Source organism: Lampetra planeri, chromosome 25 (genome assembly GCF_965212315.1).
Source record: "Lampetra planeri chromosome 25, kcLamPlan1.2.h2, whole genome shotgun sequence".
Classification (NCBI taxonomy): Eukaryota; Metazoa; Chordata; class Hyperoartia; order Petromyzontiformes; family Petromyzontidae; genus Lampetra; species Lampetra planeri.
The window spans coordinates 10,133,933-10,157,663 of record NC_136131.1 but is presented as its reverse complement, the minus strand read 5'-3'; the positions used below and the strand labels follow the sequence as shown (position 1 = coordinate 10,157,663).

The window sequence follows — 23,731 nt, the reverse complement described above, 5'->3', positions numbered from 1 at the left end:
GTATCCTGTTTAGACAGCATGGAACACTGATTGGGCTGACTAACAACATGAGTTTATCTTTATTCCACAATAATAACTATGCTGGACCCATTAATATACTATACACATTATGGATAAGTGTCGGAGTTCAATATATTCAGATGTCACATTTTTAGGACCATTTTGGAAACATTTTCATATTTGGCGGATCGTTCACGTTATTGCAATCATTTTTAAGTGTCATCAGGCCGACGCGACGAAACGTGACACCACTTTTTGGCAGGAAATGCATCGCATAAGATTTTTCCAATCAATCCAAATACAAATATTTTTTCCCCGATCATCTATTTCACAATTTAGTATCATGGACGGATGTTAAAAAATTTCATCTGAAGTCTGAAGCTCATCTCTAGTTTCTGTGTACAAGCATTGAGATTAATTAGACTATTTTGGTGCTAGAAATGTCCAAATGATGGGCCACTTTGTTGAGCTATCATTTGTGGCCAGATCACTTCTGAAAAAAAAGTTGATACCTCAGCGGGCTTGGCCTGGTAGGATGGGGATGTTTCGATTTAAAGATTTCGTGACTGCAGGTATTCATCTACTTGGTTATTTCGGTAAAGTCACGTAGAAGGGAAGTAATAAAATAATAAAAATAAAACATAATAAAATAAAATAATTCTCACGACGTTTCGGCTACGACGCAAGCAGCCATCTTCAGGTGTTGTAGCCGAAACGTCGTGAGAATTATTTTATTTTATTATGTTTTATTTTTATTATTGTGACTTTACCGAAAGAACCAAGAAGAAGGATGGGGATGGTTTAGTTTGATTTGTTTGTGTCTGGGTGATGTGTTGACCTTCCTTGTACTCTGCACTGCTGTCGTGTTTCTGTGCTGTTTTGTTGTAACTTTCTTACCCACGCCTATTGGATATGTGTGAAAAATAGCTTCATAGCTTCTCGGATCCTCCGGTATAAATACATATTTTGATTCTGTACATTTTATATATATATATAGCCTATTCACATATTACTGGACAACAACTGGCACTTGATTTTACAAAATATTTAGCATCCATTCCTCCATATCTACTGTACAGACGGTTTGTTGATCTGTTGCAAATGGGGAGAAAAATGTAAGGCTGCGTGCGTCGACAGAGCCTCAATTCGCCATCGTGCATGGACATTTCCCAATTGTGTGGCGGTCGACAGCATTGGCGCCTGGTGAGAGTGCGAAAAAAGCGCGGTAATCACGCAACGTTAACAAACACGTAGACTTTTGCGGCCAATATTATTTATAATTGCCATCAGGCTGTCTGCCCAGATGATGCTCGTTGTAATTACCGATGAAACGTCGCCCTCGAATTGTAAATGTTGTGGATTTTACTCTCGAACACACTGGTGAGTGCTGAACTAGAAACGAATTGGCACGTTTTTGTTTACGTGACAAACCCTACTCGTTGGCTGTGTCGGGTGGTGGTGGCGGCGGGTTTAACGACACACATATTTACGCGATCTAACCCCCCAAAAAAACTTCACATTGATAAAAAAAAAGTCTGCCCATCCCATCCCCAACGTTACGCGATGGCCCACTTGGCGGCGAAATAATTTTACACGGCCAAAAAACAAATCCTACGCTCACGAGTTTCATCCAAATCAATCGATTGTCCACACTTTTCGTGCAGACCCGATTGGTGCTTTTCAGCTCATTATCAGCGGCGTGTAAACACAGATTTCAAGAGCCTCCATTTCTCGGGAATCAATATTTTGTGTGCCTGTAAATGCAGCAAATTACTCTATTTTTTACGGGCTAACACAATAGTGGCGGTGGTCCATGGTGAGCCAGAGAGAATGCAATTATCGAAATATTTGTTTCGCGTTCGCGTGAGCCAGTGCCCTGATTTACAAAGTTGGCTTCGTATAAAACATCTCAAATGTGTAATTACACACACGGGTTCATAAACATACAGAATGCAGCCGCTTCGACTACGCGGGCACCAATAACTAAGGCGGAGTGCTCGGGATATGGATCTTGTCAGCTTTTTTTCGTACAAAGGCGTCAAAATAAAAACTATATCTAGTGCTACATTTTTTTGTTGTTGCTATTTTTCATATCGTTGAGGTAGACTTTGTCTAATGACATCTAAACATACGTGAAATTTATACCCGGGCGAGCGTGGAATGCGATAAATAAGTTAATGTTGCAAGGGAGACTAAGAGAGACCCATGGAACTAAGAAGTCAAGAGAATTGTGTAAATGCCGTGTGGTCAGTGTTCATGGTTAGTTTGGTCACAAAGGGGTTATGCTGCAAACCACACGCAGTTTTACACAACACGTGTTACTGATGTGTTGGCACCACATCACTCGTGTTCTTAAAGGAAGTCAGCGCAGCCACTGACGAACAGAGATGGATACGTGCATTGTAAAATGGGCTCGTTCGTCCAGTTGTAGAGATTAACAAAGGGCCAGATTCATATCTTTGAAGAATCAAAGCCAACCACATCGCCGTCGTGATTTCCGGCATACTCTCAGTTCCCAACACAATTTTTTTCATTCATCAATGAAATACGGTTTAGTCGAATTATAGTTCTTTGGAATATAGCTCGGATGGATACAAATGTATAGGTTGATTTCTTTTCTCATAATTCGTAAAACAAATTAATGGTAGGACATAATGAATGAGTATTAAGTTTAACATGACCTACAAGTTAATATATTCCAACCAATCACAGACAGCTTTAATCAGGAAGCCACTATGAAAGCAGCCAGTATTAGCTGTTAAAGAAAACCAATTCCTATATGAAGGATGGCGAAGCGACTCAACTTAGAAAAAAATCAACATTTATATTAAAAAAAAAGCAGAGCTGTTCTCGGAACTTTTTTTTGCACGGAAACCCGGCGAACGATTGCAACGCGGAGATGTTGCCGTAAAACAAATGTTCATCGACAACACGTGAACAGAGACCGTGGAGTTATCCGAGGTTTGGTTAAAGTTTTAGTGGCATTTAAATCGACAACCGAAGGGGTTTCTACCTGAGAAATTCACGATGGCAGCAGAAATCATATTCTCTCTGCTCTGTATTTTCCTGTACAGTGGGTGGCCTATAGATGTTTTTTTTTCACATTCAGAGGGAGGAAAACATGTCATTGCAAGGCAATAATCAGTGGCGTGGCATTCGTGGACATCGAGAGTAGGAATGAGATAAGCACAAGCGGTGAACAACTGCAAATTTACAATCGATGATCTTTATGTGAGAAATAATTGATGAGATGCAGTAAGAGGGAGTGACGGTTCTTACCCTTGAACATGCCACCTGGCAGATGAATGTGGAAATGAGAGCAAAACAACGGAGAAAATATGAAAAACAATATGCAAATGAATTATAAAAAAAACATGTTACTTTGGAATATATATTTTCATTTTAAAAAAAGCAAGCATTTATTTTAAAAGTGTATGAGTATTCTTCACACTGTATGACACGTTAAAATTAATACTTGTAAGATATATTATTAACAAATAAGCCTCCTTAAGCACATACTCAGTCAAACAATGAAGCGACATAATAACGATGTACATTTTGCATCTTTTAAGAATACGTGAATGTCTAATAAAAGTGTACCAAGTATGTGAGAATAATTACTTTTCCTAATAGGTTAGCAAATTCCTCATACCTGTTCTCACTAGCTCACCTACAGACAGAAAACGATAAATATTGCATAATCGATTAAATATCTTCACATTTTCAATTACCACGACGTTAAAGGAAGATGCAATCCAAAAATGAACAAATGTTCTCGCGCACTGGGTAGCTTTTCGCTATGGTGCCCTCTAAGCGCCCCCCTGTGTTTTCAGGTTGCACTGCGTGTTGCTCGCCACGATGTCCGACGTTTCGCGATGCATGCTTACGCCCAAACGCACGAGAGTGCCATGATAGTGTACGTGCCCCGTAATTTCGAGAGTATTTTATTTTTCTTTCTCTCATGATATTCGAGGCATGGCCGCGTGAGCGGTAGCACGTTCGGCTCTTCTTGCAGAGGGTTGCGGTTCGACTCCGGCAGGCCGCCCTGTTTAATTCAAAGGTAAACTAAACTTTTTAAAATTTGTATTTTCACCAGGTAAGGCCCACTGAGCTATGTAGCTTTTTTCAGAAGTGACCTGGCCACAAACAATAGCTCAACTCAGTGGCCATGCACGTGGAAATGTATGGCAGCCAAACACTCTAAACGCGTGATGTTGATTCTAAGTGTGGAGAGAAAAACAAGAGGACCCAGAAAACAATCCACGCGACCACGGCGAGAATACGCCAACTCCAAATATACAGCAGCAGGCGTCAGGGTCGGGATTGAACCCACGGCCTCCTGTATACCAGGCGAGGTAGTTAGCATCTCGCCTCCACGACGCCCTGCTGCGGGTGCATTAACCACGAAATACGCGCCAGCTGCTTCACAGTGGACGTTTAAGATCCCCGTTAAAGATGCCTGCGTCTTGGTTCGAAATTTGGGAATCGCTCACAAATTACTTGATGGGGGGAAATGCTCAGTGATCGCTGCCCCCTGCTGCGAAAACTTAGCAGGAAGCTCCCGAGAAAGGGTCTTGAGGTTCAGAGAGGCTTTTTTGGGGGGTAAACAAGTTTGAAACAAACATTAAATGATTAACTTAAGCTTCAAAATCATGTAGGGCAGCCCGGAACACGCAACTTGGATACCTATCTACAAGATGCGAGACATTCGTGGTTTTTGGATTGCACCTTAAAAACAAAGCAAACAATTGAATATATATTTAAATCTACGTGACTTGATTTGCATAGTGTCTGTGTGTATATATACGGCTGTGTGTGTGTATATATATAAACACACAGCCCTTTGGTCAATCCACTGCTGGGTCAGGGCCGGCCCCTGCCATTCGGGTCATGGAGGTTACATCTACCATATGTCACCTCGCCGATCAAGTTCGAGTCGGTGAGCGTAGTAGTGGGAGCATTGAAACACGGCACAACAAAATTGATTTCGCCACGCTGCCCTCTGCCCCCAGCCACTTGGCACAGGCATTCGGCAGCGCGTGACAACCTGGCGTGCATCGCTGGCGCCAATGGCAGCACTATCCAGGCTCGAGGCTGCTTAGCTTGCAAGACGAGACGAGATCGAGCGCATTGCGCGCGTGAGTTGTTCATCGTGTGCGTACATATGTAGCATTGTACATATTATGTGGCGTGTCCGATAAATAACCGTGGTAATCGTGTTCCGTGATTGGCAAAAGAAGCAGCGCGTGGTGGTGGGAGAACAGCTTTGAGAACGAAAGTGGAAACGGAATGGAATCTTACCAGGCTCATTCAGTAACATGGCTGTTCAAGCAAGAAATGAGAAAACACGGGAGGAAGAAAAAAAAACGGCGATTGTAAATAAACGATACGAGGAAGGAAAGACAAAAAAAATGTGTGCGAGTCAAGGCGGGTGTTGCGGAGTTAATCCGCGATGGTAACGCCTCTGATTCTAATTGTACCGCTGGCCGCTTGGAGGCAATGGCGCGGAGGTTTAAAGAAAACCTTCACCAGCGTGCCAACTGCTGCACCTGGAGATCGACTCGAACCGGTGCCCTCTGGCCTGCAAGTTCGGTGCGCTAACCAACGCGGACGGGTCAACGCCTCGGGGGTTCCACCCGCCACGTTCTGGATGGAATTCCCAAATGTCATTCGTAGAACTAAAATCAAGCGCGTCCACCCCCACCCCCTTCTTACGCTGCCCCAGAGTTCGCCGTTGCGCTCTGGGTCAGGGCACGGAGCGGCGCGACCCGCAGGCGGTCTCCCGCGTGGTGCCACCGCCAAGTGAGGGGGGGGGGGTGGTGGGGGGCGTGAGGACGAGGCGCTAGCGGGCAGTGCGACTTGCCAACCCGTCGTAGCGTTGTTTCGTGAGCGTCCCTCGCGTGCGATGCGAAGCGTGGCGCTAAGCTCCCCGCGGCCCAACGGGGTGTTCAACCGCACCCGAGTGTATTATTTAGTTCTTCTAGCGGCCCTTTGGAAAAGGCGTGCCGTTCGTTTGCGGCTGCTGTGTTTTAATTGTTGCAGGTGAGGCCCACTGAGCTATTAGATTATTTTGCAGAAGCGACGTGGCCACCACAAAACGACGGCTCAATGTTAGTGTGGCTTATCGTTATCGCGTGGAAATTCATTGCAGCCAAATACTCTGAACGCGTGATGTTGATTCTAAATGTGGGAGGGGAAAAATCGGAGGACCCGGAGAAAAATCCACGCGACCACGGGGAGAGAAACGCAAACTCCAAATATACAGCAGGCGTCAGGGTTGGGATCTAACCCACGACCTCCTGCATACCAGGCGAGGTAGCTAACACATCGCCACCGTGGCACCCCTGTGTATGCTGGCGTTCCACGTTAGGCGGAAGGTGTTTTCGTAAAAATGTGGTGGGTGGGAGGGCATATTCTGGCGGGTGATTGACTCCGTCATATTTCTTCACCTCCAAGGCCAGCCACTATTAAGCAGCACGTAAAAACGATATATGTTTTGAGACACTAGGTGGCGGGCGGAGTGATGAAAGTTAGATTTCCTACGAAAAGTATAAATATTTACGCGATCTAACCCCAACAAACCTCTACTATGTATACATATGATGTTCGCACTAATTTCACTTGGGCGCGCGCGTGGTCAGATGTCTGGCGACTGCAACTGAAGACATCTCCCAAGAAGCAGATTGAGCAATCGCTGCCTACGACGATGATCCTCAGTCACCTTTTAGCTTCATAGCTCAACTGCGTCTTGCCGGGTTGTATCACGCATCGCCCGGCTTGACATCGGACGTGGAGCGAAACGTCGGAACATCATGCCGATCGATCAGCGGCAGCCACCCGGAAATGCGACTGAGAGCTACGATTCTTCGTCGTTTAAAAAAACATCAACAAACGTCCACTTTGGCTCCCCCAACCCCACGTAAGTCTTGTCAGTTTCCTTTGAGCGGGGCATTGTATCCTTTGCGACAGGCGGGCGCTGTCGAGATGTGCTCTCGCCTCTTCTTTAACCCCCCCCCCCCCACTTATATCAACGTAACATTTTCATTCACGTATTCATAACGTGGATGTGGCGTGTGTTTTTGCTTGATAAGGGGCTGAAAAGAAAGAGAGAGAGAGAGGGAAAACCAAAACCAAACCAAATATCCGTGCAGGAAATACCTTTACGCAGCGAACATCACAGGGCTCGCGGATCAAAAGGTCAACAAACAAAGAAAAAATATAAAGAGAGAGAGAGCGGGGGAAAAAAAACCCATGCATACTGGATGAGTGTCACTGCACCACACGATAAGAAAGTGGGGTAAACAAACGTGCTGCAATTTGAGGCCCCAAACCAACGCAGCTCACAACGAACTTGTGGCGGCGGCGGGCGGGGTGGGGGGCAAATTAATGAATGAATCAGGTAAAATAATTAAGCGAGTTTGGAATGTCGCGGTGAGTCACCACGCGGAATTGCACGAATGTATCGTGAGCGAATGGACACGTCAAGGGTGGGGTCTTGTTTTCTTTACAATAATGACAATTTACAATAAATAAAAATATGATGATAATAAAAATAACACCACCACCACCACGGCAAAGCACTTAATCATGGGGCGGGATGACGATGGGAGCGTGCAGATCGATGGCGGAAGGGGTTGAAGTTCCCGAACCTGTCGTGCCTTGGTCTATCCACCTGGGTTCGCCAAGAACGAGAAAAAAATTATCTTGCTTTTCGTATTCTTCATCGTCTGTTATCTTTATGTGAATTGTCTTTCTGTGGGAACACACAGAGGGATGGGGGTGGGGGAGGGGTGGGTAGGGCGGGGGGGGGGGGCAGAGGTTTTGTTTGGGGGGCGGGGAGTGAGTTGAGGAAGTGTCACACAAGGGGGAGTGCAAGGGTAAGGAGTGACTCGGATTATTAAACCCAACGCCATGCACCTGGCACAAGGCTTATCCTTGTTGGTTAGTACGGATGAGCAATGGCAGGGTGAGTGGGTCGGCCAACAACACTTGGACAATTCGACTCACTTCGCCTTGCAATAAAAAACAAACCAAGCGATTAGTCAAACAGGTACATCATTGACGTCCTAGGGGTAAGTGCAGAACATCAGCGCGTAGCGATATCACATGGCGGAACATCGGATGACACGTTTGAGATATACTTCCGTTCACGTCCTCCGAGAAGTCAAATTGACAGCGTCATTATTTTGAATCGAAGATATTTAACGTGAACAAAAATTTGGACGGGGAACTCGTTAATTTCACCATGTGATATGTGAAACCGGTGAAATTAGCCGCGTTAGAGAGGGTGGCGCGCACACGGAGTTAAGGATTCCCACGCAAGGCATTGTGGGTATACAACCTTTTCTTTCGCTCATCTCAACCATCCGCGGCTCGCCAAGCTCAATAAACATGTTCTTGTTTTTCTCATACTCTTCGTCGTCAATTACTTTGATCGCAATTATTTTGCTGGAAAGAAGAACACAGTAACACAACAACAACAACGACAAATCACATACCGGGAGGGTGAAGAAATAAAACACCCACGACAATAATTTGGGTTGATAAAAAATATGAAAACACACACGTCGCACTTACTAATTGGCAGATGCATTCATTTACATTGCACGGACAATTAATAACGTTGTGGATTGCATCCCCCCCCCCTCCCCATCCGACCCTAACCCCCCCTTCCCCTCCAAACTCGACAAGTGGCTCAGAAGTGCATCGTTACAGTTCGTTCAACGTAGCGCTGAATCGTGAACCAGCTCAGCGCGGAATCCAAAACAGCACTTCGAAACGCAATGCGAATATCAGCAGGCGGCGTTATAGCCTCCCGATTTTTCCAACAGCTGCTTGCGAATTGGATGATGTACTCTGCAATAGTTTCATTTCGTTCGCGGGAGATGGGCGCGGTGCGTGGGTCTGTGGTACCACGGCGGATGCTGCTGTTTGCGTTAAGTGGATGATTGTTCAAAGTGGCGCGGTGTTTTAGACTTTGGCGGCCACAACGAAGCCGTTGGCGCCGCTTCTCCCCTGTCGCCCTCCGTCGCTGCAGCGTCAAAATAAAAACGTCTCGCCGAGTAGGGAGGGCCAGGGACACGAAACACAAAACCACTCGCTCTCTCTCCCTCTGGCGTGCACGCGCGCGCGTGAACCCATATCCACATCGGCGTCAGTCATTTGCATTGTCAAAGTGACAAACTGCTGCCTTCGTTATAAATGTATATTTATATTAAAATAAATCTGCATACGCTGTTGTTTCTGGTCGATCGTGCTGCGCGCGGGTGTGTCACGCGGTAATTACGCGCACGATTTCCCTTTCCAAAAGCTTCGCCGTGTTTAATTGGCTGCTGTATTGATGTTTGATGGTTATTATTTTTAATTCACAGACACACACTCGCTCTGGTTCCCCCCCCCCCCCCCCCCCCAGTTAACGTATTTTTAACACATGTATCTGATAGCGTGTCGACTAATATCCAACACTCCGACTGACGTTGTCACCCGCATCCTGCCTCGACAGGCGAAGATGTGTCTACCATTCCTGCCAGCGATGTCGCTATCGAGTGTGCAGGCGGTGCAACTGCATCGGTTCGCCACAGGCCCGGACGGGGCCCAGAGTGCGTGGGAAGGGGAATTGAGACAGCGACGGGCCCCGATTTCACTGCTTGCGCCCTGGGCCGATGCCAACCACCACGCTCAGAGGGCACCGATTCGTGTGAAGGGTATGGTTGAAGCACTCATCCCTACGAACGCACGTCACCCACACCCCCCCTTTCTGGAACTCATTCGTTATTCATTAGATGTTACAACAGTTCTGGCGCTACACGTGGCAATAGGGATCGCACGGAATCAGCTGCCAGGTACGCGCAAATGTCAGAAAGAACAAATGTTAAATGTACAGCGGCAGTTCTAGCAGTTGTTTTTGTCTTGTTACAGACAGGCATTTGATCTTTTCTCACTCGATATTTTCCGGGTCTCTGGCTGACTGTAGCAGACACGTGGCCAGTAGCCACAACCAGGTGGAGAGGGCTGCTTGATGCGGTGGTATCGGGTGTGCGTAAATATGTCCATACGCGGCTTAAATGAAGAGCCCTGGTTAAATAGTTAGAGTCGCAGTCGTTGTAGCTGTTAAAGGCATAGAAGCCCTGGAGTGATTCGACGCATTGTCACCAATTGGGATTCCAATTCGATGCAGTATTAAGGGGCCGTCCATAAATGACGTCACGCGATTTTGTACGAACCCCCCTCCTCCCGCCGAAAGAGAGTTTCGAGACTCAGCGAGGTTTCACCTTTCCTGGGTAATAAAAATATAAATAAAAACTAAAAAACAAATCGATCTCCAATGATGGGAGGCAGGCAAGCAGGCAGGCAGGGTGAAGGCAGAGTTTTCTGCAAGGCTTGTCGCATATCAACATCCCTCCCCCACGCAGTGCCAGATTTTCTTGGTAGCAAAAGCTAAATTTATGTAGCTACACAAGTAGCTAGTGCGGGGTCTGTAGCATATGTTATGAAGGGGTCCTAAATAAAAAAAGAAACCCCACGTAAATATTAAAACACTAATTTTTTACTTGCATATTAAAGTAATTGTAGTTTTACACTATGAGATCTCTTTTACCAGTGGCAAAATATAATGGTAGGTTTTTACCCTTTTAACTGGTACAAAACTGACACCTTTATTATGTAGCTACACAAGTAGCTCCCGGCTGTCAGTTTTGTACCAGTTAAAAGGGTAAAAACCTACCATTAATTGTAGTTTGTCATTTGCTATACGGCCAGATAATACGACAAATCGCTAACCTTAAACACCCAGTCGTTCGTAAAAGTTGAAGGCAGTATAGTACTATAGTAATAGAGCAAGTGCAGAATCACTGAACCGGAATTTATAGCTTGAACGCATTTAACGCGGGGCCCTTGAAAGTGCGGGGCCTGTAGTACTACATATGTAGTAGCTACTACATATGTAGTAGCTACGACATATGTAGTACTACATATATATGTACTACTACATATGTAGCTACTACATATACTACATATGTAAAGTACTTACTACATATGGCCGCATTTGGTGCCTCTTCGCTCTGCAGGGAAGCGAGCGAGCGAGCGCGAGAGACTTTGACTTTTAAACAACTTTTATTGCCGCCAGCAGCAACAGCACTGGAGGCGATTCCGATATGAAATACACAAAGTCACCAGCAAACAAATAATCGCTACAAATCCACGCGCTGTGGCGCTAAATGCAGCGCGCACAACACGAAAGCAAAGCCACGTGGTGGTGGTGGTCATCGCGCACGCCACGGCGACGAGCGAGCGCTTCAGAAGGTGAACACGAGGGTGCCGTCCACGCTGGTACAGAGAGGGGCTTTTCCGGCTCCCCAGCCTTCGAAGAAGACGTGCACATCACCGACACGTGTGTGGTACGCGTGCTCCAGCCGGGAGAGAGAGAGAGAGAAAATAGAAGTTCCTGTGCGCATTTCTTAGCAGCTCGAATAAATCATCCCGTTGATTGACTTGTGCGGTGCACGTGCGCGACATGCCGCCTCGCTAAAATCGAACGCTTTCCATTATCATGCAAATTCGTTTCTTTTACCCTTTCCCGCCCTTCCGAGTGGACGCGGCGCTCTCTATGCACGCGCGCGCACAAAAGGTGCGCGGAGGACAAATATCTCCCGTGTGGCCTCCGCAGGCTGTCGATGAGGGGGTGGGGGGGGGGCAAGGCAAGTGCTGTTGGATAGCAGCTTTGGAGGGCAAAACGCGCAGCCCACGTCGAAGGATGAGTCGACCTGCGGTAGGGGGGTGTCTCGGGCGGGGTCAAATAAGTACCGCTGATGTCGGTCGTGAACTTTGGGGATACCCGGGTTCGTTGATACTCCGACTGATGCTCCTGCTGCTGTTGTGGAGTGACTAATGCAGCCAGCTATGGCTGCAGAGTTTGTGTTGTTTATGTCGTTTATTGTGAAAATTCGGTCACAGTTCCTATGATCACTGTTTCATTGCTTTTATGGCTTTATTTTGGTGATTTTCGAAAAGTTTTTTGGTTTGGCCATGTTTTTTTGTTGTAGTACAGAGTTAGACTGATGGCCTTAATCTAAGTTGTCTTGTGGTTGTTGTTGTTTGACTTGCATCCCACTGGGATTCTTGCACACAGTGTTGGTGTACGGTGCTTTATCTGCAAAATGTTGCTGTCTTTTCTTGGATTTTCTGTTTGCACATAGTCACATAGTCACTTTAAGATGTTTTCTTGTTCATGTTTTTGTTTTTTGTTTGTTGCGGTTGCACCCGATTCAAGAGCCGAATGGCTCACAGGGCTATACCTAATCAATGAACTTGAACTTGACCTTGTTGAGCAGCCCCCTAACCACTGCGCTACCGCTTGCACCCCACTCACTCCCATTCCGGTATATAAAGACAAAAATCCCCCGTATAATCTTAACAGACTGTTGGAGCAAGTGCTGTTAGCGAGCATCAATGATGGTCAGCAACGCTACACGAGGGGGTGGGTGGCCAGCACCACGTTCGGCCGCCTTTGTCTCCCCAGTGGCGATGTTTTCAAACCGCGCCAGGTACTCATTTGAGGCTGAGTCGACGTAGGGAAGACCCAGAATTGGTTCAGATAATCGTCACTGGTGTTGACCGAGCGGGAATCGACCTTGGGTCCTCTGCCCGGTTAGTAGTGCAGTGCGCTAACTACTGCGCCACCGCTCCTCACAACCCTTGTACACATGCGCACACACGCATGCTCGCTCCCTATTCTCACACGCGCACATACACCTCAATGCACAAGCGTGCGCTTTTCAATCAGTGAATAGACGCACTTAGGTGTAGGGCATTTGTGTCGCATTCAGGATTAATATATGGCGAGTGGCTAACAGAAAAAAAAACACTTTTCATAACCGCACAATGTAGAATGATCTTATGTGAAGGCGGTGTGGCATTGGGGGTTGTTTGATGCATTGACTCGACTATTAATATCAATGATCAATCCAGCGGTGTTTTTTTTAGTGTACGCAGATGATATGCAAGTTATACACTCGTGTTACCTTCGGGCTTAATGGAGCGAATTAAACTGCATGTATGAATGAGATTGGGCAACAACAAAAACAATAAAAACGAGGAGATGAAACAGAAGAGCTACTTGAATCGAATCGCAACCCCCACAATTGGCGAGAATTAATGCGTCGATTCACGCGGAGGGGATGCACGCGAGAGAGTCTGTCTGACTTTATGTGGCCGTGTAAAGATGAACAAACATTAACCATGGATACGAGCACGATTGATAAGAGCTAACCTTAATTCTATTTATACCTGACACCTTTAAAATGCAGCTTTACTGGAACCTCCCAAGCAGATTGAGCAGAGTGAGACTGTGAAATGTTCACATTTTCAGACGCAGTCAATATGGTCTCTCTTAGTTTAACACGAAGGCTTTCGCGAACAATATTATCCATAATATGTTTCTGGGTTAGATCGCGTAAATATAAATGTGTCGTTAAACCCGCCACCACCCGACACAGCTAATTAGTAAGATTTGTCACGTAAGCAGAACACAAGTCTGGCTGTCTGCCTGATGAAGCTGGTTGTAATTACTGGCAAAACGTCGCACACTCAGATTGTGAATGTTGTAGATTTGCTCTCCAACACACCGGTGTGCTGTACTAGTAACGAATTGGCACGTTATGTTTACGTGACAAACCCTTTACTAATTGGCTGTGTCGGGTGGTGGTGGGTTTAATGATACATTTATATTTACGCAATCGAAACAAACAAAAAGCTCTATTATGGATGGGCTTTCTTACTTTCCAGACTCTGAGTCCTTTGTCAATGCACTGCTGGTTAGTAGGGGTCTCTCCGCGCTGTGATTGTTGCGGTGGGTTCTTTGACCTTGCTTCGACATCTTGCTCAGTGAGCGTTGTTGGGGGCATAGAAGTGCAGGACAACAATCCCTTAATATTCGCGGGCGCACGACCCTAAGGTAACGACGCGAATATTCATCTTCTTGGTTTTTTCGGTAAAGTCACGTAGAAGGGAAGTAATAAAATAATAAAAATAAAACATAATAAAATAATTCTCACGACGTTCCTGCTGCTTGCGTTGTAGCCGAAACGTCGTGAGAATTATTTTATTATGTTTTATTATTTTATTACTTCCCTTCTACGTGACTTTACCGAAAAAACCAAGAAGATGAATCCCTGCAGTCACGAAAGCTTTAGACGCGAATATTAATACTTGAAACTCATTGGCAAAATAGGGTTAGGTGGCATAAATTAAAAATTACATTTAATCACGAACATGTAAACGTCATGTATCTGTCGATGAATACGTCTCTTGTATCGTAGTATTATTGAACTTACGTTACATTCCCAGATCTGATGAGATGGGAAGCATTTTGGGTGATTTGATGTGGTTAGAGAACGGTAATAGTTTATGTTAAATGCCCCCTTCAGCAAAGGTTTGTAAACAGGATACATTTTGTTACGTTTGTTAATCTACTAAAAATAAAGCTACAGACATCGAGATTGTACGATCAAAATAGAATGTGAATATTAAACAAAACAGCGGGGTTTCTGTTTGTTATAGCTACGTTCTTTTAATCGCAAAACTTGCTTTAAAATAAAAAAATGCGATGTCAATGCATGTTGGCCAATTAAAAATGAAAATACCCCATTGCCTGAAATAATCTGACAAAAAAGTTCATTATTTTGACCCACAACATCCTCACGTTTATTCATTGCGTGCAGCTCATCTCACTGATTGACTTGCGTGCAGTGTACATCAGACAGGCTGGCTGGCTGGAGTGAGTGTCGTCTATTATCATGCAAATGCGCCCTCCTTTCTCTCAGGGTTTTTCTCTCTCTCTCTCTCTCGCCCAGGCTATCACACGCGCACACACACAAGCACAAAAGACAAAAAATGCCCCCTATAGCCTTAATTTACATTTGCGGCCAGTGCTGTTAGCGAGTAGCAACGATGAAAGCCAGCGCGGCACACGAGGAGGTGGGTGGCCAGCACCACGCCCGGCCACCTTTGTCTTCCTAGTCGCGAGGCTTTACACACGGCACCAGGTTCTCAATTGAGGCTGAGCCGACCCAAGGGAAACCCAGCACCAGTTTTAGATGGCCGTCACTGGTGTTGGCCGTGAGCGCGAATTGAACCCGGGCCGTCGGGTTGGTAAAACTGTGCGCTAACCACTGCACCGCCGCTCCCCATACAAATACAAAGATCACCCGTGTAGCCTTAACAGACTGTTGGGGCAAGTGCTGTTAGAGAGCACCTATAAAGGCCGGCACGGCACACGAGCGAAGATGTTTACTACACACACCGCACCAGGTACTCATTTGAGGCTGAACCGACCTAGGGGAGGCCTCAGGAGTGGTTCAGATAATCGTCGCTGGTGTTGGCCGTGAGCGGGAATCTAACTTGGGTCCCCAAGTTCATAGCGCAACGCGCTAACCGCTACACCACCACTCCCCAGACGCACACACAGACACACAGAGACACGCGCGCGCACACACACACTCATCGTCGCACGCAAATCTCACCCCCCCGAAACAGAGATGTGTCCTGTCATTGCCCCGAGGGTACAATCGCACAACATAAAACGCGAACAGCAACAACGACAACAACACACACGCGCGCGCGCGCGTTTAACTTTCACACGTACGACGACTGGCACCAAACGCAGAATGGCAGATATTTTGACTGCTCCATTTATTTGAATGATTGCCCAGTTATTCTTGGCTTTTTGAGTCAGCAGCGTTACGATGCCCACTCTGGACCAGATGGGTCCCCCTTTGTGCTCAATAGTTGGATAGCGCCGTTCAGTGTCATTAACGTTTACACACTCTCAGCTATCATTAAGCGTAAAGCTGTCACTCTGGAGTGTGTTTGCTTACTGCTAGATGCGTTTATGGGGGAGGACGTGTTAAAATGAGCACACATCATTATCTGCTGCTGTAGACTCAGTCCATCATCCTTCAGGGTCGATAAAATAACTAGATTAGTCTATGGGGAGTACGTGTTAAAATGAGCAAACATCATCATCTGCTGCTGTAGACTCAGCCCATCATCCCTCCAGGGTCGATAACATATGTAGATGAGTGTATGGGGGAGTAAGTTTTAAATTGAGTAAACATCATCTACTGCTGTAGACTCAGCCCATCATCCCTCCAGGGTCGATAACATATGTAGATGAGTGTATGGGGGAGTAAGTTTTAAATTGAGTAAACATCATCTGCTGCTGTAGACTCAGCCCATCAGACTTACAGGATCGATAAAATATCTACCACTTTGTGGAAAAGTCAACAGTGGCTGTCCTACGGAGAGACTCGCCTCCACCATAGGAGTTTGGAATCTCCACCAATGGCTCCGCAGCGCTGTAAACAGCACATGAGTACCGACGCGTCAATGCTCACTTGAGCTGCAAATGACTTTGCCGTTTCATGCTATTTAATCTCCATATATAAAACTAACAAATATATTTCTGTCTGGCAGGATGGACAGACGGACAGACGAGTCACTTGCAAAGGACGTGTGTTTGCTGCGAGTTTGGATCTGAGCGTTAAAAAAAAAAATCCGTAGAAAAACAAAGGCAGAGCCCACTCACCCTGGAAGAAGTCGTTTCTCCATGACAGTGTTCGTAGACATTTAGGAACATGGCTTTGTAGAGTCGTTGTGTTCTCTATGCCTTGTACATGTCCACTGAATCTTTAGAGTGCTCAATATGTTTGACTTAGCATGATGTCCGAATCTCGTGACAACACATACCTCTTCAGCATGCAATATATTAGGCTTTCTTTTCTTTGATTATTTTTCACTTTTAGTAATGGCCTGTCACTCACACATATTAATTTTAAATGAACTACATTGAAATAAGCTGCGACGATGCATTGTCCAAAGTCAGAAAATGCATTAGTTCTTGGAGTGTTGTTTACCTACCTGCAAGCCAGAATATTGATTAATAATAACAACGACTCGTAATAAAGGCGTTTGGGTTAGATCGCGCAAGTATAAATGTTGCGTCTAAATCCTGCACCACCCGACACAGCCAATAAGTAAGGGATTTGTCACGTGAACAAAACGCATATTAGTTACTACTTCAGCCCACCGGCGTGTTCGAGAGTAAACCCACAACATTGACAATTCGAGGTACGACGTTTCGCTGGTAATTACATCAACCAACATCATTGGGCGATTTGCCAGAATAGGTGGAAGGTTTCGACACATTTATACTTACGCGATCTAACCCAAACAAAACTCTATTAATAATATTGGTCGCGAAAGCCTGCTACGTGTTAGAATAACAACGACTGTGCAGTCCTTTGGCAATAGGGCGCTGGGTGGAAGACCTTCCAATGCCATGCGGGTCATGGGATATGTTTGACCATAACGCACCACGCTGCTCAGTACGGGTTGGCGAAGGCGATTGGTCGGGAATTAAACTGGGTAACGGAATTGGCACCTTCTGTTTACGCGACAAAACCCCTTAGGGGACGTCCATAAATGACGTCACGCAATTTTGGACGAATTTTTACCCCCCCCCCCCTCGTCACACGGCGTCACAAAAAGTCAGACCCCCCCCCCCTCAGATATGACGTCACGAAGCTCTGCCCCCCCCCCCCCCCAATATATTTCCATTTTGAAAATAAAACATGCTTCAAATCGCTTTAAAATATTGTAGTGCGTATTTTATGTGGCGCTGCACTCTAATGTTGTAGGAGTGTTGTTATAACAATTAGTGTTGTTATAACAATTAGTTGTGTTATAACATTTCTATATTTATTTAAAGTTGCGCATTTTGATGTGACGTCACATTTCTCAAACCCCCCACCCCCCCCCTCGTCACACATCGTTACAAATGTCTGACCCACCCCCCCCCCTTAGGTGCGTGACGTCATTAACGGACGGCCCCTTACTAATTGGCTGTGTGGGGCGTTGGCGGGTTTAACGACACGTTTGTATATTGATGCGATCTAAGCCCCAAAAGAACCTCTTACGGATCAAACGGAGGCTTTGCACTCTGACTGTGCCCCTCCACTCCCACGACTGCGGGACGAAGAGCCTCCACTCGAAGACGCTCAAAGAGAGCCCCATCGAGCGTGTATTTGGCCTTTTCCTCCATGGTGGTCACACCTTCGCTGGACGATAATAACGTTCACGCGCTTTAGACGACATCAGCACCTCCGATTTATAGAACGTTTGGCTACGTACGGCGCGAAAGAAGTTCAACGTACAGTGCATACGTGCGTACGAGAGAGAACGACTCAAGAGGTGTGAGGAACCGCAGACGAGCGGGAAAGGCAACCAAGCAAATGCCCAGGCTCTGCCGTTCTAGATTTATGAAGTTTTTTTTTTACTCATTCCATTAAGGGGCCGTCCATAAATGACGTCACGCACCTACGGGGGGGGGGTCAGACATTTGTGACGACGTATGATGATATTAGGAAGCCACTGGGAACTATTTCACTTTTAAATCACCAAGATTGAAAACTCATTTACTTCAAACCGCTGTGGTAAACGGTGATACACCGTGTAATTTCATGCCTATGCAGGTTACCATATATTGATTAACTGTAACGAACCCAACCGGTAATATGTGCTGTGTATTTTCAGATTAACAGAACCCATTATAATTTATGTTATGACATTAACCCCCCCCCCCCACCCGATCTTCGCACACCGGTGTGCTGAAGTAGTAACGAATTGCCACGTTTTGTTTTCGTGAACAACTTTACTGATTGGCTGTGTCGGGTGGTGGTGGGTTAACGACACATTTATATTTACGCGATCTAACCCCCAGAAAACCTCGAGTATGATTGGTTTGGTTTGTAATTTATTATCCTTCCCCCACAACTCCGATAAACACGGTTAGCTACGTAGGGCGAGAAAGAAGTTCAAGCTGCATGCGTACAAAGTGCATACCCGAAAGGCGGGTGAGAAAGACTCACAATTCTAGATTTGAAGTTTTCGTTAAAGTCACGTAGGTAAAGAAAAAAGAAAACAAATTAAATCACGAAGTTTCAAGATACAGTCATTTTGCTGTGACGGTTCCACCTGAAGACGGAAGCTTGTTTTGCCTCCGAAACGTCGTGATTTAATTTATTTGTTTTCTTTTTTTAACCTACGTGACTTTACCGAAAAAACCAAAGACTCACAAGTCAATGCGGAGGCGGAGGAATCCGCGTGGTGGTGATGCGACCGATGACCCCCACCTTTCATGCCCAACACATTTGGAAAGAAGTTTGTCCGACCAGTAACTTCTAACTGCTCGGACACATTTTTTTTGCCAGGAAGCGTAAAAAGAAAAGTAATTGCCTCATGGTTTAAGGAGTAAAAATGGATTTCTAATGCTCAGCTGCAAATCTGTTCTGACAAGCTGTAATTAGTGGGAAATCATTACGAGAGTTGTGATCTTATAAGCACCCGAGCACAAGTAGAATCACTTAATTATTCCCAATCCACTCAACGTCTTAGCACCACATTCGCGAGAGCGACACTTTTACACTCTCACATGGACACTTGGGAGTTCAATTTGAATTAAAAGTATTTTTTTTGTCTTCTTGGTTCTTTCGGTAAAGTCACGTAGAAAGAAAATAATAAAATAATACAAATAAAACATAATAAAATAATTCTCACGACGTTTCGGCCACAACGCAAGCAGCCGTCTTCAGGTGGAGAACAGGTCTGTCGAGACGACAGAGTCGTCTCGAAGACGGCTGCTTGCATTGTGGCCGAAACGTCGTGAGAATTATTTTATAATGTTTTATTTTTATTATTTTATTATTTTCCTTCTACTTGACTTTACCGAAAGAACCAAGAAGATGAATCCCTGCAGTCACGAAAGCTTTAAATCGAATTTTTTTTTTTGCTGAAGGGGTCACGCACGCTTGCAATTCTATTCCATTTCTTTGCGTAACAACGTAAGGGTGCAGCCCTGCAATTTCTGGCTCATGCCACTGCTACTGGAAGGGCCTCCACTTTAAAGAGTGGTAGAGAGCCCCTATAAGAAGGTATTTTTGCCTCCTCTTGCACGCTGGCCAGACGTGTGAGTACCCACGCTTGACGCCACCGCACGTGACCTAGCGATTGACTGTGGCTGTAGTGTTATTCTGCTCGGTCGACTAATGGTTGGAGTATTTGCATAATGGTTACACTACTTTGTGCTGTATTACCTCCACTTGTTGAAACTCACTGTCTGCAGTATGCAATGGAAAAGTGAGATTTGATAGAGACCTATTGTCTCTGTGGCTTCTAAACCAAAAGGTTACATCGCTACGTTTGCGTGACATCGCCATGCTCTGCGCTGACTGTTTTTTTTAAATCCCGCCTACTAATGAGAGCACTTTTGTTCGACTTAATAAATAACGCGAGATGTGTAATGAAATAGTCCACGACTGGTGGACGACGAACAACAACAACAACAACAAAACGCGGACTATTTGTTGGGCATACGCCACGGCAAAAACGGTGCGTTCGGTGATTCGCAAGCGCGGACGAAATTCCACGGCGATGGCGGCAGCAGAAGGAGCGGTCTCCTCCCTTCTCGCTCGGACAAAAAAAACACAATCTCACACGAGCGCTGCTGGCAAGAGCTGCCTTCACGTCCCAGCGGGCAAGATTGAGGCTATGAAGAGGGCTGCACCCCCCCCCCCCATCAGTGGCGTAGGCGAGGCTGGCATGAGCCCTCGTGCAAGGGCTGACATCGTGGGGGGGGGGGGGTCCCTCTGTCACAATTCCTCCTGCCTCACCCCTTCGTAGCCCGGTTCCAGGGTCCCGTCCGCCCGTGCTGCCGGCGCGATTGTACCGCCTGGGCACTCGACAGCTACGAGGCCGATCTCCAGGCGTGACGCGGATGAGTAATGATGGGCACGTTGGCATCGCTCCCGCTGGAAGGCACCGCTCAGCACGTGGTCGCTTGAGAACGAGTCAACGGTCTGGCCCTGCTGAGCTTTCATTTGTATCACGTGGCGTCGTTCAGACGAGTCATCATCGGTATCATCATCGCCGGACGTGATCTAGTACGCTGCTGGACGAAGGCTTCCCCAAGCAATTGCCACAATTTGCCGCTTATCAAAATCTCTCGGAATGCGACAATCTATCTAGCTCCTTCCTGCACCTGAGCCCATTTAATCGCTTTAATTCCGTGGGGGGTGGGGGGGGGCACTGTCGGCCGTGTTGCCTCGTTTGGCTGCCACTCCATCGTGAGTCTCGAGCGAGCCAAGTTTGAGAAAGGTTACTCTACCATCGAGTGGCGCAGCCATCGAGGGGCCCAGGTTGCCGGGCTGCGGAGTGAGGCGTGGGCAGGGGAGACATCGTACACGCGGGGCGACGGGAAGTGGGGCACTGAAGCGCTTCATAGCTCAAGGCCGTAATTATAATATATTGGGAGGGCACCCCCCCCCCCCCAAAATTCAAATATGCTCAAAATGTCCCCCCCCCCAATATATTGCTGTAAACAATATTTTAAAAAATTGCTATGCTATGTAAATATCTGGACTTGTCTTCATATAAATCAATGCATAGATTTCTGTTAATGTGATTGTGGTTATGGTTGTACTGTATTAATCCCTAATCTCTGCCATTACATACAATGAAAACAAGAAAAGGTAAAAAAGAAAAAACAGAGCAATGTAATACAATACACTATTAGACATTATTGTAAAAAAAAAAAGTCCATGTGTTAGTGCATGTTTTACTCTTTTAGGCAGGAAATTAGTTTTCAAATTTAGATTTTTTTTCTGGGGGGGGAACCCCTAGACCCCCTGGAAGATTTTGTCCCCCCCCCCAATGTTGACTCCATGGCTACGGCCTTGTCATAGCTCATCGGATTCCAGCATCAATAAATATCCTGATTCTCATTCCTTGCACCGCTGCCTCTGCCTCCACCCGCCACACAAAACTATCGGCCACTTTGCACTGCCGCCTCCAGAGGAAGAGTGAGCCGTGCATGCTTTTCTTCCCGGTGGGAAGGACCTCGGCTCCGTAGAACCCATCCATCGTAAAAGGTGAGCGATGTACGACACCGCCAAGCTGGATTCTAGTCCTTCACAAATCGTCGACACAAGCACAGGCGGCCAGAACCGGGTACTCGTTTCAGGCCGAGTTGACCCTGGAGAATCCCCAGCCGGCCACAGAAACCAATTCCATCTGTCAGAGATTTAGGTGTCCGAGCCTGCATCGGAATCCCAGAGGCTGTGAATGTACCGTGCCGCAACTCCACGGCGAGCAGAGGGTAACAGGTTAAGGCGCTGAGCAAGAGTTTATTTGATTGATCGCCGTTTGCAACTCAAAGTGCATTGAGGAACTGAACTCGTGTCGCTCCACTTTGTGAGAGGGTTAAGGCGCAGCCCTTGCAATTGCCGGCTCACGCCACTGCTGGCGGAACGGCCTCGCTCGACAAAGAGCTCCGGGGAGAGCCTCTCTGCAGGGTATGTTGGCCTACTCTTCCACGCTGGGCAGACACAATAACAGGATAACAATGAGAGTAGAGAAAGAAAAAAAACTGGGTCCAAAAAGAGAAATCGTGAGTCATATATGATGCACGCATAGGCAAATCGCATTCATTCATTTTTCTGTTCAATTTAAGTATTTATTTTCATGTTTATTTTATGAAACTGTGACGGTAATGAAAGAAAAATGTAAATTACGCTAAAAGTGCCCAATTCCTTGGCGAAACCAGAAATGTTTCATTAGCATGATAATGAGCTCATTTGCATGCCACTGTAGCACGCAGCAACGTTTACAACACTCACACTCCCTCTTTACGATCCCTTGTCACCCACCCATTGAAGACGTCTATTTACGAGTAACCCTGTGTGCTTTCCTTACATTAATAAAATGCGAAAGGTAAAAGTGCAGCCCTCCAATTGCCCGCTAACACCACTTCTCACGGAAAGGGCCTCCGCTGGACGGGAGGGCAGGAGACCTTCTTCTCGAGGGTAATTGGTCTACTCTTCCACACCGGATGGAGGTAGGAGTACCCACGCTCTGCTACATCGCACACGACCTGCCGATTGACGAAATGCCGCGGTGTACCCCAACACCGTGTGCGATTCTTTTGTGGACAGGGGTCAAAGGGACTCTGGAACCTCGCCCGTAATTTTAACTTACTGCGATTGGAGACAGAAGTCCACCAGCGTGCTGACCGTGACACCACTGCAGCAGCAGTGCAAGAAATGCCAGAAGAAAATGTGAACTTTAACCTTGGGAGTGACCTTTTTTTGGGTGAGATGTTAGCTACCTTGCCTGGTAGAAAGGAGGTCGTGAGATCGATCACGATCCTGACGCCTGCTGTATATTTTGAGTTTGCATGTCTCTCTCCCCATGTTTGTGTGGATTTTTCTCTCCGGTTCCTGCGGGTTTTACCTCCACGTGTAGAATCAACATTTGGCTGCTATAAATGTCCACATATGCCGCACCTGAAAAATAGCTATATAGTAGCTTAGTGGGCCTTACCTGTTAAAATAAAAAAATAGTTTAGTTTGTAGTTTAGTTGAACTCAAAATTTTAGGCCTCTGAAGATTAGAAAATCAATTTTAGGAACAAAAAGCAATTATCGCATGTTTTGCCTTTATTATATTTCACACCTTTATGCCAAACCATTGACTGTAACAACAACAAAAAAACCCGTCTGTAAAATTATAAAAAAATAAGGAGTGTGCGTGCACAGAGCGTACGCTTTTGCCGCACACGGTCTGCAAATGCGGGAGCGTAATTCCAGAATGTTGCTGGGAGAAGTTTTATTTTCATAACAATG

At 46.2% G+C, this 23,731-nt stretch overlaps 1 protein-coding gene across 1 annotated transcript in view; it reads right to left on the bottom strand.

Moving 5' to 3' along the window:
• LOC144727444 (sodium/calcium exchanger 1-like) overlaps nucleotides 1–23,731 on the bottom strand; it is a 178,415-nt gene that overhangs the window by 29,953 nt on the left and 124,731 nt on the right. Inside the window, exons 2-6 of the mRNA XM_078606274.1 lie at nucleotides 8,342–8,448; nucleotides 5,302–5,322; nucleotides 3,653–3,670; nucleotides 3,280–3,294; nucleotides 3,014–3,082 (exon numbers count right to left, since the gene is read on the bottom strand). Coding sequence (XP_078462400.1) covers nucleotides 3,014–3,082; nucleotides 3,280–3,294; nucleotides 3,653–3,670; nucleotides 5,302–5,322; nucleotides 8,342–8,448 — 230 coding nt within the window. The remainder of the gene's footprint in view (nucleotides 1–3,013; nucleotides 3,083–3,279; nucleotides 3,295–3,652; nucleotides 3,671–5,301; nucleotides 5,323–8,341; nucleotides 8,449–23,731) is intronic.